General features: G+C 54.1%; 1 protein-coding gene across 1 annotated transcript in view; it reads right to left on the bottom strand.

Annotated features, from left to right (window-relative positions):
* CDK13 (cyclin dependent kinase 13) overlaps positions 1–14,015 on the bottom strand; it is a 92,671-nt gene extending 78,656 nt beyond the window's left edge. The window contains exons 1-2 of the mRNA XM_038745694.1: positions 13,863–14,015; positions 12,482–13,332 (exon numbers count right to left, since the gene is read on the bottom strand). Of these exons, the coding sequence (XP_038601622.1) occupies positions 12,482–13,332; positions 13,863–14,015 (1,004 nt within the window). The remainder of the gene's footprint in view (positions 1–12,481; positions 13,333–13,862) is intronic.
* Between the last annotated feature and the right edge of the window lie 1,810 nt (positions 14,016–15,825).

Genomic DNA, 15,825 nt, shown 5'->3' with positions numbered 1-15,825 from the left:
TCTAAGACGCAGAGCGACCTTTCAAAGAGTTTTGGTTGTTCTTCGGTCAGTGAAATTTTCCGTCCACATCTCACTGGCAAAATTCCATCCTGATACAAGATTCACCTCATCCCTCAACTAATAATTGAATTCAACATCATTATTTTCCTCAATATCTTTTGAATACCGGAGATAATAGTCAAAAAGGTTGTCAAACAATTTAAACACATATCCCATCTGTCACTTTAGTCCTATTCCAAAGGTTTTCCTCCAAGCAGCCACTGAAAAATGTGTAGTTCAATGAAGAGAGAGAAACACTACAGGTCACCTTTCAATAATCAGAAATACTGGGAGCATGAAAGAAGACTCAGACCCCTCTGGAGATGTTAATTTTATTGCCTGAACAGATTTAAATACTTTTCCTCCAAGTGTCAGGCAGGAAGTCAAAATTTTAACTGCAAACTAAGTGCGCATGACTGCTTCCTCCTTCGTTTTGAAATTTATTTTTTGTCCTGACAGAGGACTAGAAATATACTGGTCGTTTGACTTCCCTGGTGCCCTAGAGAATTCTCTGTCACTGCCCTCAGCCAAACCAACTCACCTGTCACGTTCATCATTCAATTCCTTTCACTACCTCTTTTTCATCTGATTTTACTAAATCTTCAACTATTTTCAATGTAGTTTTTATCCTGATACGACTTATTTGCTGTACAGTTCTTCGGGAAAACACACACTCATTGTAAGTTGTGCCAGAGTTTGCATGAAGAAATAACCCTTGCAAACAATTTTCCAGCTCTATTTATAAATGCCGATGGGGCCAGTGAAAGGAAGGAAGTGATCTCGAGCCCGGTTCTATAAACGCCACTGGACTCAGACTGCTTCACTGCACAGCCTGAGGTCACTAAGGGGTTTTCAGAGATCCTGTAGAGTACAGATTATAGGGAAAGGGTTATTTCCCCTAACACATCTAGTCAAAAGCAACTGCACAGATAGGTACTTAGCTGCAATTTTACACATTCATATTAATGTCTGTCCCCCGGCTAGACGGTGAGCTCGCTGTGGTCAGGAAATGTACCTGTTATACTCTCCCAAATGCTTAGTGCAGTGCTCTGTGCACGGTAAGCGCTCAATAAGTACAACTGACTGAGAAACCCAGATGTTTGCCCCAGCACCTGGTAGGCTGGGAACTTACCACCTCTGTCGTATTGTGCTCTCCCTAGAGCTTAGTACAGTGCTCTGCACACAAGTAAGCACTCAACAAATACCACTGGGGATGATGATGATCAGTGCACATGAAATACAAGCCATTTATATTTGAAGTCAAGCCTCTGTGAGCTGTACAAAATGACTGCTTGCATTTGGTGGCCAGCCAATGGGACACTCTTGGGACTTCACTTCGTCAGCGACTAAAATGGCAAGCTGCTAATTCATCATCTTCGATGGTATCTGCGGAGCACTGCACTAAACACATGGGAGAGTACGCTACAACTGAGTAAGCAGATGCGCTCCCTGTCCACAACGCGCTTTTGGCATGATCTTTCTCAAGTTCCTTTCTTCTTCCGAATGCATTACCTCTGTTGCTCTGGGAAGGCTAGGGCAGGCTCCCTGAGACGTGGACCACAACCAGTTAGCTTACTTCGCTAGGGCAACCCAAGATCCACTGCTGGCTGCTTCAGCGCGTGTGTGTGTGTGTGTGTGTGTGTGTGTGTGTGTGTGTGTGTGTGTTTGTGCATGTGGTCACAAACTGTCTGTTTCGCATCTCATTTCCATTCTTTTCTACCTCCTGCTGCTCACTCCTGCTCACTGGGCATAGAATTGCCCCTGCTTTCTCAGTTTTTCCTTAACTGAGAAAAAGAGAGGTGCATAACCGCTTGAGCCCTGATGGAACGGTTCTGAAATTTTAATTTGTGTTAAACCATTTCTGTTTACCCATTAACAGAGAGATTCTCCCTACGGAAGGGGTGTTGAATTAACCAATGCTAGTTGTTGAGCACTTACCAAGTGCAGAGCACTGGTCTAAGCACTGAGGAGGGCTCCTGACAACGGAGTTGGTAGGTAAATTCCCTGCTCACAAAGAGCTTACTGTCCTGTCCAGTGGGAAAGACCTTTGTGCAAATGACATTCCATTCTACTGTGGCCATGTGACCATAGTCCTTTGCAGATGAGACATTCGCTACTTGCAACACCTGCTGCTATTATTGTTATGGTATTTGTTAAGCACTGTTTTAAGTTCTGGGGCAGATACAAGATAATCAGGTCAGACACAGTTCTTGGCCCACATTGGCCTCGCAGTCTAAGGACGTGGGAGAACGGGGATTTAATTTAATTTTACAGAAGAGGAAACTGAGGTGAGAAAAATTAAGCGACTCGTTCAAGGTCACACAGGAGGGAACCGGCAGATGGGGGATTCGAACCCAAGTCCTCCGACACCCAGGTCCAGCTGCTATCTGAATGCACTCCACCTTCCCAAACTTCTCTGCGAACTGGAGAACAAGCTTTGCCCAGCTTGCCTCTCTTGAGGTTGGTCGCTTTTCTGCACTTGTCTCCCACTTGATCGCTGCTGAATCCACAATTTGGAAATAGGCTTAACTGTGGCTTTGGACCTATACCTTTTCCCTCCAGGTTTATCTGTGCCCCATTTCCCCTCCAGAAAGGGTCTATCTGGGCATCCTCCACTCAATCATTTCCCTTCCCCACGTTGCCTAAAGAAGCTGGCTGCCTTCATTCATTCGATCCTATTTCCCCAGCGCTTACTGTGTGCGGAGCACCGTACTAAGTGCTTGGAAAGGACAATTCGGCAACAGACAGAGGCAATCACTACCCAACAACGGGTTCACAGTCCTAGAAGGGGGAGAAAGCCTTAGGATGAGCTGCCTCCAGAACGGTGAGTTTGCAGAATCCCTGAATCATTCTCGCCACTTCCAGAGGATTCACTCCTTTTCAGTCCTACGGGATGAGCCTCCCCCTCCACCCCCACCCCCACCCCCCGGCCCCTGGACTTGGAAACTTGTTAAGGACAAGGAACGCGTCCGCTAATTCTGTGGCACTGTATTCTCCCATGCACTCAGTACAGTGCTCTGCACACAGTAAGTGCTCAATAAATACGATTGAATGAATGGTGCTGGTGATAGGGAGGCCTGTCTCACTCTCTCGCTACTTTTGAGACCTACTGCCTCGCTACCTGTCAGTTTCCTTAGCACTGAATTACAAGTAGTTGGGTCAATCACATTTACTGAGCGCTTACTGAGCACAGAGCACTGTGCTAAGTGCTTGGGAGAGTACATGAACAATGACACACGTTCCCCGGCCACAATGAGATTACAGCCTAGAGGTTGGAACCGTTCTTCAATTATCAACCAATCAATGGTCTTTACTGAGCACTGACTGTGTGCAGGGCACTGTACCAAGCGCCTGGGAGAGGACAACACAACCGAGTTGGCAGACCCATTCCTTACCACGATGAGCTAAGTAACGAAGGCTGAGATGGACAGAGCTAGATAACGAGGTCAAGGCCGCAGAAAAAGGTGGCCAAAGGTTTTTGCTGTAGGTGCGGGAATAGGGGTCACGTCATTCGGTTCCACGTCTGGGCAGTCATGTCAGTCAATCGTATTTATTGAGCGCTTACTGTGTCCAGAACCGTGTACTAAGCGCTTGGGAGACTCTAATATAACAATATATGATATAATATAATGGAGAAGCAGCGTGGCTCAGTGGAAAAGAGCCCAGGCATTGGAGTCAGTGGTCATGGGTTCAAATCCCGGCTCTGCCAACTGTCAGCTGTGTGACTTTGGGCAAGTCACTTAACTTCTCTGTGCCTCAGTTCCCTCGTCTGTAAAATGGGAATTGACTGTGAGCCCCCCGTGGGACAACCTGATCACCTTGTATCCCTCCAGCGCTTAGAACAGTGTTTTGCACATAGTAAGCACTTAATAAATGCCATTAAAAAAAAAAACAAAAAAAAACCAGACACATTCCCTGCTCAGGACAAGCTTGTAGTCTGGGGGAGGGGGATGGACCGACATTAAAAGAAATAAAATTACAGATCTGTATGAAACTGCTGTGGGGCTGGAGGGGGGGGGGAGAGAATGAATAAAGGGAGACAGGGTAACGCAGAAGGGGTTGAAGAAAATGAAGAAAGGGAAAAGAGGGCTTAAGTCAGAGAAGGAACTCTTGGAGGAGACGTGCCTTCAGAAAGGCTTTGGGGCGGGGTGGGGTGCGCAGAGAGACTAATTGTCTGTCGGCTATGAGGAGGGAGGGCATGCCAGGCCACAGGCAGGACGTGGGCGAGAGGTCGCAGACAAGGTAGACAAGATCGAGATACAGTGAGAAGGATGGTATTAGAGAAGTGAAGTGTGTGGGCTGGGTTGTAGTAGGAGAGTAGTGTGGTGAGGTAGGAGGGGGCAAGGGGATTGAGGCCGGACGTGGGCGAGAGGTCGCAGACAAGGTAGACAAGATCGAGATACAGTGAGAAGGATGGTATTAGAGAAGTGAAGTGTGTGGGCTGGGTTGTAGTAGGAGAGTAGCGAGGTGAGGTAGGAGGGGGCAAGGGGATTGAGGCCGGACGTGGGCGAGAGGTCGCAGACAAGGTAGACAAGATCGAGGTACAGTGAGAAGGATGGCATTAGAGGAGTGAAGTGTGTGGGCTGGATTGTAGTAGGAGAGTAGTGTGGTGAGGTAGGAGGGGGCAAGGGGACTGACTGCTTAAAAGCCAGTGGGGAGGAGTTTCTCAACAGTTAGAGAAACATCTTTATAAAATCCTATCGGCTAGGTTTCCTTTTCGGTGGGAATACTGTCTGCAACCAGACATTTTAGCAGCCAATCATTGACACTGGAAAAAATTATTCCAACTGACTTCACTCGACCGAAATACTTAACCACAGATTTACGATAGTTCCCTTTAATCCAGCCACTAATTTTTACCCAATTTCAAAGCTCTGTGAGTCTCTACAAATTAGCACCTCCGTGGGCCCTAAAGAGCCCGGGGCCGTTACCGTTTCCGAGAGGCCTGACCTCCAGGACATCTTGCTAGTGGGCAACCATTTTATCGGGACGATAACCGGGGACCGTTCGGCCACCATCACGGAGGCTCTAGAGGGGTCCACTCCGGGGTCTATTATCTCTTAAAACCTAACCGGAATGGAAGAGATGCCACCCCATCCCCTATCCCCGTGGCGAGAACCAATGCTTAGAAGGCCATGTTGCCCTGACCTCTCCTCTAATAGCCCAGTAGCTGAGCGCCAGGTGCCTCTTCCTCCCAACACCCCTAACAATCCCTCTCAACCTACTGCAGTCCTACCCCCATCATTAATTTCACCAGATGCCTCTTGAACAACCTCAGCGGCAGCGGAGCCTGGTGGAAAGTGGCACCGGACTGGGAGGCAGAGGCCTGGGTTCTAATCCCAGCTCCACCACCTGCCCACTGTGTGACCTTGGGCAAATCGCTTGCCTTCTCGGTGCCTCAGCTTCCCCACCTGTAAAATGGGGTTCATTCATTCATTCAATCGTATTTGAGCGCTTACTGTGTGCAGAGCACTGTACTAAGCGCTTGGGAAGTACAAGTCTAATCTTCAGCTAGTAAAAAGTGATATGCGTGAGTGCTTACTATATGCCAACTACTGTACTAAACGTGGGGGCAGATGCGAAATAATCAGATAGGACACAGTCCCTGTCCCACATGGGGCTCACAGTCTAAGGGGGAGGGAGAACAGGAGTTCATTAACTTTGGCATTTAAGTGCTCACTATGTGCCAGGCACTGTACTAAGTGCTGGGGTGGATCCAAGCGAATCAGGCTGGACACAGTCTCTGTCCCACATGAGGCTTAGAGCCTTTATCCCCATTTTACAGATGAGGGAACTCGGGCCCAGAGAAGTGAGGTGACTTGCCCGAGGTCACACAGCAGAGAAGTGGCGGAGCAGGGATTAGAACCCATGACCTTCTGACTTCCCAGGTTGGTGCTCTATCCTGAATCCCCACTTGTACAGGTGAGGATCCTGAGGTGCAGAAAGGTTAAGTGACTCGCCTAATGTGGCACAGCGGGCAAGTGGCAAACCTCGAATTAGAACTCGGGTCCCCTGATTCCCAGGTCCATGCTCTTTCTACTGAGGCATCACTGCTCCTCAGAGTTGACTACCAAAGCCTAGAGTGGAACTGCTCTCTCTTGCCAACATCCCAATAAAGTGTTCTGATGGGAACTACTGATTTTGACACTTTGGGCTGTCGATTCTTGCGCTCCCTCCTACTTTCATTCAATAGTATTTATTGAGCGCTCACTGTGTGCAGAGCACTGTACTAAGCGCTTGGGAAGTACCAGTTGGCAACATATAGAGACGGTCTCTACCCAACAGTGGGCTCACAGTCTAGAAGACTGCTTTGGACGGTGAGTCTCGTGGGACGGGGCCTGTGTCCGATCTGCTTATCTTTCTCTGCGCCAATCAATCAATCGTATTTACTGAGCGCTTACTGTGTGCAGAGCACTGTACTAAGCGCTTGGGAAGTACAAGTTGGCAATATATAGAGACAGTCCCTACCCAACAGTGGGCTCACAGTCTAAAAGGGGGAGACAGAGAACAAAACCAAACATACTAACAAAATAAAACAAATAGAATAGATATGTACAAGTAAAATAAATAAATAATAAATAAATAATAGGCACTAGCCAGTGCCTAGTACAGTGCAAGGCCCATAGTCAAGCGCTTAACTGCCACAGTTATTATTACTGTCTGATTTCCTTTATCAGGACAGGCCCAGGCCCTTCAGCAGGGCAGGTAAAAAGCAGAGGCGGCAGACGTCATCCTCTGGCTGCTATGTTAATGATGCACGAAGGACTCACTTCTTAAAAATGGACAACGAATTTCCAACTTTCTTGAACCGAGAATAGCTTCCTACCCTCGCATTCCTTACCTTTGCCTTCTCTGGGCTTCTTCTTTATCCCTAGCTCGGGAGACCCGTTGGAAAGAGTTGACTGCTGACTCTCGGGTTTTCGGCCAACTTTCTTGGTCTCCTCCCCCCTTAGACTGGGAGCCCTGCAAGGGACAGGGACTGGATCTGATGGCAACTACCCCAGCGCGCAGTACGCACTCAATACCATTATAACACACAGCCTATAATTATTACGACATTATACAATACCACTGACGATGATGATGATGCTATTTTCTGCCCCCACAATTTCCTGGGACAACAAATCCCATGTTTACAAAACCACCGAGTGAAAACATTTCTCTTTCTCTTCTTTTTGAGCCGGCAACCCTCCAGCTTCACAGGTGTCCCTTCCTCCTGGAGGTGTGGGATTCAGTGAGCCCACTGTTGGGTAGGGACCGTCTCTGTATGTTGACGATTTGTACTTCCCAGGCGCTTAGTACAGTGCTCTGCACGTAGTAAGCGCTCAATAAATACGACAATGAATGAAAGAACAATCTCGGGTTCTTCCCTCGGTGGCTTTAGGTCCCTTTGCGGGACTGAAGAATACTAATCTGGTGCATCTATTCCCGTAGGAAGCAGCTGCATGGCCCCCCTCCCACCCCCCGGAGCCCCCCTGGCCATCACCCCTTGGCCATTTTGCTTGCCTTTCATTATAGCTTCTCTAGCTCTTTAATATTCTCCCCAAGACATGGCAAACAGAGCTGCTTACGTGTGGACACACCGCGGATCACCCGTGTGGCAAAACAATGTTTTTGTTTGTTTGTTTGTTTGAGACCCTTGCTGACGATCGAGGAGACAAAAAACCCAAAAAATCTTCAACAAAATGGTGGCTTTAAGAAAACCACGGTATCGAAAGTAGAAGGGCAATCAATCATCCTGTTTCCCCCAACCATCCTTTGGGGCTACTGTCAGAAACAGAACACTGGGCTGGAGGGATAATTGGTCTGACCCAGAATGGCACGATTTGTATGCTTACGCAATACTAGCGAGGAGGCTAAACACAGAGCGGTTATGTTCCGGACACACGTGCCTTGCGAAGTTCCCGAACAAAGACTTACAGAGACCCCACGAACCCCGAAATACACCTTTCAATCAGGAACGTACCGTGGGTTGTCCCACGCCCTTCAACCTACTTTTTTTTTTTTTTTTTACAAACTTCAGGTCTCTGGGGCAGTTTTGTGCAGAAACAATTGGAGCAGGTTGCTATTGGGCCTAAAATGTCCTTATTCATACCGAAACAAGGCTTCGGCCTTCTCCGGGGCCACACCCCGGAAAACAACTCTAAGACCCATTTTTTTTTTCCTTTTAATGTTATTTGTTAAGCGCTTACTACGCGACAGGCACTGGTCTGAGCGCTGGAGTAGATACGAGGTAATCAAGTCGGACGCGGTTCCTGCCCCGCGTGGGTCTCTCGGTCTCTGTCCCCATCTTACAGACGAGAAAACCGAGTCCCGGAGAAGCGAACCAACTCACCCAAGGTCACACAGCAGACAAGCGGCGGAGCCGGATTTAGAACCCAGGTCCTTCCGACTCCCGGGCCCAGGCTCTACCCGCTAGACCACGTTGCTAAGGAAACTGGTGGAGCCAGGTGGGGTACCCACCGCCCCCCAACCCCGCTTCCGCTCTCCCTGTTGCCCCCCTACCCCGGAACCCGAGGTTCTCTGAGGATGCAGGGGTCGGCGCCGTAATCGTGGCACTCGTTACGCCCCTACTAGGTGCCAGGCCCTGAACTCCGGGCCCTGTCCCACCTGGGGCTCACAGTCTGAGCAGGAGGAAGCAGGATTCAATCCCTACCGGACGGACGAGTCAGAGAGGTGAAGTGACTCTCCCAAGGCCGCACGGCAGCCGAGGGGAGGAGCCGGCATCGGAAGCCAGGTCCTCTTCTGACCTGGCATCCTAAAGGCAGAGAAGGACGTCCCCAAGCTCCCCAGTGGAGGAGTTCTGTCCGCAACGGGGAAACCCATTATGGGGGAACTGACTTTTGCTCATATTCTCCTCTCTGGTCTGGGAAGGGAGGGGGAAGGGGGAGGAGATCCTGAAGGCATTTATCTCGGGGAGCGGTAGGGAAAGGTGAAGAAAAAGGAGAGAGGGTGGGAGCCATCTGCTCACTTGGACATCAGTCAATCAGTGGTACCTGTTGAGCGCTGCCTAGTACGCCCCGAGTGTGGTATTTGGTGCCTGGGAGGGGGACAATACAACAGATTTGGTCGACAGGACCTCTGTCCTCAAGGAACCTACAGTCGAGCGGAGGTAACCCGGGTCAGCCTAAGGACACAAACCTCCGCCCTGACCTTTAGAACGCAGGCGCAACTCGGGGCCTCTCAACATGCGATGAAACTGCTAGGTTATGGTACGTCCCTAGCCGGGTTAGCACGGGGGTTTCCCCTACAACGTGGGGCGATATTCCCGAAGACCGCGGCATTACGAGAAGCGGCGCTCTGAAATGGGAATTAATGGGTGGGGCTCGGTGGAGGAACAATACCAGCCTGACTGCCGCTTTTCGGATCCTAGACAGTCAGCTCGTTTTGGGTAGGGAACGTGTCTGCCAACTCTCTCAAGTGTCCTCTCCCAAGCGGTTTAGCACAGTACTCCGCACACAGTCCGCGTGCAATAAACATCACTGATTGATGGACAGATTGACTCTAGATTGTCCCCCTCTAGACTGGAAACTGGTTGTGGGCAGGGAACGAGTCGACCGACTCTGCTGTACCGTATGAGCGCTTAAAATAGGGATCTGTACGCAGTAAGCGCACAGTGAATACCATGGATGATGTGGATGCAAATTCCTAAATTAGGTCCGCCGCTACCGGGCCGCTTCCCATCTCTCCACGACTGATACCGGACTGGAAGCCCAAGTTGCAAGAACCTAGGAAGACTAACCTACTCTACAGTCCGGGGGCGGCTTCGCCATTCACCCCTCGATCGCACGCACGACCGCTTCCTCCTCCATCCCATTTGCTCACATCAATTTGGGGACCCCGTTCCGCCGCAACAGGCTGGGGTCATGCGACGGAGGTTCTCTGACTCGAGCGTGTTTTTTTTTTTTAAACGGTCCTTGTTAGGTGCTGCCTATGTTCCAGCCACCGTTACCGAGCGCTGACCCGGAGGAAAGTTACTCGGGTCGGACACAGACCGGGTCCCGCACAGGGCTCCCAGTCGGAATCCCCACGTTACAGATGAGGGAACTGAGACCCAGAGAAGGCCGGGGACCGGCCCAAGGTCACGCGGCAGACTAACGGCGGAGCCGGGATTAGGACCCAGGGCCTTCTGGCTTCCGGGCCCCGGCTCTGTCCACCAAACCACGCTGCTTGCTCGCCACGTGCTGGGGCGGATCAGAGTCTACCAGTCTAAGAGAAGCAGCGTGGCTTAGCGGCAAGAGCCCAGGCTCGGGAGTCAGAGGATGTGGGTCTAATCCCGCTCCGCCACTTGACTGCTGCGGATTAGAACCCAGGTCTCTCTAGTTATATTTATGCCCACATATATTTCCTCTTAACATCCTTGGCACCTTTTGAAAACACAATTTGCTCTTTAAACACTCGCCTTGAACAAATATTTATCAGAACAAAAAAAATAAAACCTTAATATTGCATCCAACTCCCATAGGATAGTAAGACAGCAAGTTTCCAGAAATATTTTCCTCAGACCCAAGTCACTGAAGATTCTCTCAGACTCCAGCTGACAGGAAAGAGAATCTCAAACGGGCTACCCTGTTTATTACTAAGAAACTCCCGGTTCAGCCGGACACCCGCTAATTTCCCCAGCCAAAGTTGGGCAAGTCGCTTAACTTCTCTGGGTCTCAGTTACCTCATCTGTAAAATGGGGTTTAAAGACCCTGAGCCCCATGTGGGACAACCCGATTACCCTGTAACGACCCCAGCGCTTGGCACACGGTAAGCCCTTAACAATTCCCCTCCCTCCCGCCCCCCCAAAAAACCTTCAGCGGTTGCTCAATGAACGTGGTATCCTTTCAGAAGCTCGCGCTAAGGAGAACCCTCGAAGAAGCGCACCCGCCTTGCCCAATACCGCCCGCGGGCACGCCGCGGTTTCTTCAGCGACAATCTCCCTCCTTGACAGACCCCCAACGGCCACTTTGGCCTTCCCGCGGCAGACGCGCTTCAGTATCCCAGCCCCCGCGGCGCTCTTCACCGTCAGCATATGCTACTTGTTGAGCACTTTCTGGGTGCGAAACACTAGGGAGAGCACAACGCAGCCGAGTTGGTAGACGGGTTTCCTATCCTCGAGGAGCTCACACTAGTTCGCGCCAGGACATCAGGGCACACCCGAGCACGCTCCACCCTCACTACGGGCAGGGAACGGGCCTGCAACCTGCGCTGTGGTGTTCGCCCCCAAGAACTTGGAATAGTAAGTGCTCGGAAAATGCCACTGACTATCTACTCTACTTGCTCCAATTTGGAATCGACGAGGCCGCCTCCACCGCCCTCAAGGCGTTGACCATCTAGCTGGGATCAGGAATCCTGGTACATTGGGTGCCCCGCCTGCAATCTGCGCTGAGCAGAAGCTAGGGATCCGTAGAACGTCGTGTAGCGTTCTATCAGAGTAACGCCCTCGCTACCCAAACCCTAAAACGATCCAGACGGACGGACGCACGCACGCGTTACCAGAACATCCCCGACCGCCCAGAAGCCGAGCAAAATCACGCAGCACGGGAGAACTGGTTCTGAACAGACGCTAACTCCCGCCGCTTTCTTGACGAGTCGCGACGGATACCGAACACGAGTAACAGATGGTAACTTTAAGAGAAGTGGAAGGAGAGGTAACGGGAACCTTCTACGCTTTCACTGAGACCGGTCCGCCGAGAAACGAAAAGACACTTACCGAATCCGTCCGGGCCCCGAGTCGTGCGCCAGCGTGCCGAGTCAAGACTCGGTTTGGTGATCCCGCCGAGCGCCGCGACCCGTTTAACGCTAGGATTCCGATCTCCCGGGGGCTTGCGGGGGGCGGGGGCGGCGGAGGGTTTGCGAAGTTCAGAGAAAAAGGAACCCAACTCCAGGAGAGCAACCAGCCCGTTCTAAATCGGGATCACGACTTTGGCGGGCAAGGGCGGATCTGGGGCCCCAATGAGGCTCAACGAACGGTCCCCTCTTTGGAGGGTTACTCGGATGGGAGGGCCGGGGTTCCTTAGTGGCGATTTTATCGTCAGCTGTGAGTCTTGGGGCGCGCCCCGGCTCGGGAGGCGTGAAGAACTAAGGTGGGTTTGCCGGGCGACGCGGACCTCTGAAAGGTCACCCCCGGGCCGGTGACCGGCCGGCCGGGGCTGGGGGGTCCCCTAGGCTCGGACGCCCGGCCCTCCGTCTGACGGCTGGACTCGAGGCTCATCCCGCCCTGCGTGGCCAGGGTCCGGGGTGGGGTGTCTTTAGGGCCTGGGTCCCGGCTCCCTCGGCCGCCTGCCCGCGGCGTGACCTTGGGAGAGTCCCTCGACTTCTGGGGCCCTCGGTTCCCTCGCCTGGCAGATGGGGCTTCGACCCGGGTCCTCCCTCCCTCGGTCCCACCCGGTGGGCCGGTGAGAGGGGCGGACGACCCCGGGGGCGCCCTCCCCGGCCCCCCGCCCCCCGCACTGACCTGGGCCCGGGGCTGTAGGGGCTGCGGGAGCGTCGCCAGCTGCTGCCGCCGCCGCCGTAGGGCCCGGGGGAGGTGTCTCCGCCGCCGCCGCCGCCGCGCTCGTAGGAGCTGTGTCGGCTGTAGCTGGGCGAGCGGCGGCGGCTGTAGGGGCTCGGGGAGCGGGGCCTCCGGGAGTAGGGGCTGGCCCCGGAGCCCCCGCCGCCTCCGCCTCCGGGCGGGGAGCCGGGCGACTTGCGGCTCCTGGAGCCCTGCGCGGGTCGGTGCGGGCCGGGGCTGTCGTCGCGGGCGCCGGGCGGGCTGAGGGACCTCCGCGGCGGCTGGGAGGAGGACGAGGACGACGACGTGGTCGGCTGCGACGGCTGCTGGCGCCGCCGGTAGGCCTTGGGCTCGGGCTTCTCGTCCCGGTAGGCCTTGGGCGGCTCCTTGTAGGCGGCCGGCGGCTCCTTGGCCGACGACTTAGTCCGGCTGCGGCGGGGCTTGGGGTCCCGGTCCTTGCGGCTCCCGCCGCCGCCGCCGCCGCCGCTGCCGCCCCCGGCCGAGGCGCTCTTTCTGCGGCCCCCGCCGTTGGTCCTGGAGGACGAGCTGCGGTCGTCGGCGTCGGCGGTCGGGCGCCGGGCGCGGGCCTTGGCGGGGTCCGCGGCCCCGCGCTGGGCGTCCCGGCGGCGGTGGTCGCGGTGTCGGTCCTTGCCGCGCCCGCCGTTGCCGCGGTGGTCCCGGCGCGCCCGCCGCTCCGCCCCGTCCCCGCGCCGCGGGCCGCCCGACGACGAGGCCGGGCTCCCCGCGCCGGGCCAGGACCCGGACCCGGACCCGGACCCCGGTTCGGGCGGGGGGGAGGAGGAGGAGGAGGCCGCCTCGTACCCGCCCGGGGGGCTCAGCCCGCCGCCGCCGCCCCCCGCCGCCCCCGCCGCCGGCCCCGGAGCCCCCGCCGCCGCCGCCGCCGCCGCCGCCCCCTCCGCCGCTCCCGCCGCCCCCGCCTCCGGCCTGCCGCCGCTGCTGCTGCTGCTGCTGCTGCTGCTTCGACGACGGCGGCGGCGGCGGCGGCGGAGGGGGCGGGGGCGGCGGGAGCGGCGGCGGCGGGGGCGGCGGCGGCGGGAGCGGCGGCAGCAGCGAGAAGGGCCGGCGCTTTGTCGGCCTCCTGCCCGGCGCGGGCCCCGCGGCGCCGCTTCTGCCGGCCGCCCGCCCGCCTCTTCCCCCTGGACAGCCGTTTCCCCTCCAGCGGGGGGGGCCCGGCGCCGAAGCAGCAGGAGGAGGAGGAGGCGGCGGCGGCGGCGGCGGCGGCGGCGGCGGCGGCGGCGGCGGCCGTGCCGGGGGCCGTGAGGAACAGCAGCGGCGGCGGCGGCGGGGGCGGCGGCGGCGGGTGGGGGCCCCCCGCCCCGGGGGCCTGCAGGAGCTGCGGCTGCAGCAGCGGCAGCAGCAGCGGCGGCTGCTGCGGGGACAGGAACCGCCTCCGCTTGCGGCGCTCCTCCAGCTTCTTCTCGGCCCAGCTGAGGCCCCCGCCTCCCCCCAGCGCGCCGCTGTCCGAGCCGCTCGGCATCGGGATCGGCCGGCGGGCGGGATCGGCCCTCCGCCCTCGGCTCACGCCGACTCCATCGGCCTCCGCCCGGGGGAGGTTGAGGTGGGGAGCGCTTCGGCCCGAGGCCTCCGCCCAGGGGGAGACGCGGAAGCGGCGCCTCCTCCTCCTCCTTCGTTCGCCTCAGTCCATGGTGCGCGGCGGCGGCGGCGGCGGCGGCGGCGGCTGAGGCGCGGCCTGACCGATCCCCTCACAGCCCCCGGGGGGGGATGGCGGCGCTTCTGAGGAGGCTAATCCGGTCGCACGCAGGCTCTCCCGGCTGGTCCCTTCCTGTTGCTGCTGCTGCGGCGGCGGCGGCGGCTCTTCTTCCTCCTCCTCCTCCTCTTCCTCCTCCTGGTCGTCGTCGTCGTCGTCGCCCTCCTCCCCGGACGGTTCCCTGAGGGCGCCGCCGGCAGTGGGCGGGGCGGAAGGACGCAGCCCCCCCCTCCCCCCACGCGCCGGCCTCTCCGATTGGCTCCCTCTCCCGCCCCCCCGCCCTCACGCACGCGGGGGCGCGCGCGCAAGGCCCGCGGGGGCGCGCACGCCAGTCACGCGAAGGTGAATAGCGTGGGGCGGGGAGGGGGGGGAGAGGGAGAAGGCGCGCGCGCAGGCGCGCGCCCCGTCCCCTCTGGCTGACGTCGCGGGCGTCCTCGCTCGGGCGTGAGGCGCGCCGCCGGAAGTGACGTCGGCGGCTCCCCGGAAGTGGGAGGGAGGCGGGGTGGGCCGAAGCGCTCTCCTCAAGCTTCACGTCATCATCATCGATCGTATTTATTGAGCGCTGTAAGCGCTCAATAAATACGATCGATGATGATGATGATGAGGTGCAGAGCACTGTACTAAGCGCTTGGAAGGACAAATTGAAGCCCCAACAGCGGGCTCACAGCCTAAAAGGGGGAGACGGAGAACAAAACCAAACGTACTGACAAAATAAATAGAATCTTTATGGATTCTATTAGATATTAAATAAATAATTTTATAATCATAAATAATATCATATATATTAAAAATAAATATAAAATAAATTTTAATTTTGAATAAACAATATAATAATAAATAAATATTTCTATTGAATAAATAGAATCATCCTTCTCCCTTCCCCTTCCCCGTCCCCTCTTTTTCTTCTTAAACGGTATTGGCGAAGCGCTTATAATCCTAAATAATAGGATATATTATAAATTAAAAAGAAATATAAAAGAAATTATAAGTTATTGTGAATAAATAATATAATAATAAATAGATAATTCTATTAAATAAATAGAATCATCCTTCTCCCTTCCCCCTCCCCGTCCCCTCTTTTTCTTCTTAAATGGTATTGGCGAAGCGCTTATAATCATAAGTAATAGGATATATTATAAATTAAAAATAAATATAAAATAAATTATAAATTATTGTGAATAAATAATATAATAATAAATAAATAATTCTATTAAATAAGTAGAATCATCCTTCTCCCTTCCCCCTCCCCGTCCCCTCTTTTTCTTCTTAAATGGTATTGGCGAAGCGCTTATAATCATAAGTAATAGGATATATTATAAATTAAAAATAAATATAAAATAAATCATATGTTATTATGAATAAATAATATAATAATAAATAAATAATTCTATTAAATAAATAGAATCATCCTTCTCCCTTCCCCCTCCCCGTCCCCTCTTTTTCTTCTTAAATGGTATTGGCGAAGCGCTTATAATCATAAGTAATAGGATATATTATAAATTAAAAATAAATATAAAATAAATTATAAATTATTATGAATAAATAATATACTAATAAATAAAAAATTCTATTAAATACA

Source organism: Tachyglossus aculeatus, chromosome 4, assembly GCF_015852505.1.
Source record: "Tachyglossus aculeatus isolate mTacAcu1 chromosome 4, mTacAcu1.pri, whole genome shotgun sequence".
NCBI lineage: Eukaryota > Metazoa > Chordata > Mammalia > Monotremata > Tachyglossidae > Tachyglossus > Tachyglossus aculeatus.
The sequence above is the reverse complement of the archived record's forward strand: the minus strand, read 5'-3'. Positions and strand labels throughout refer to the sequence as shown.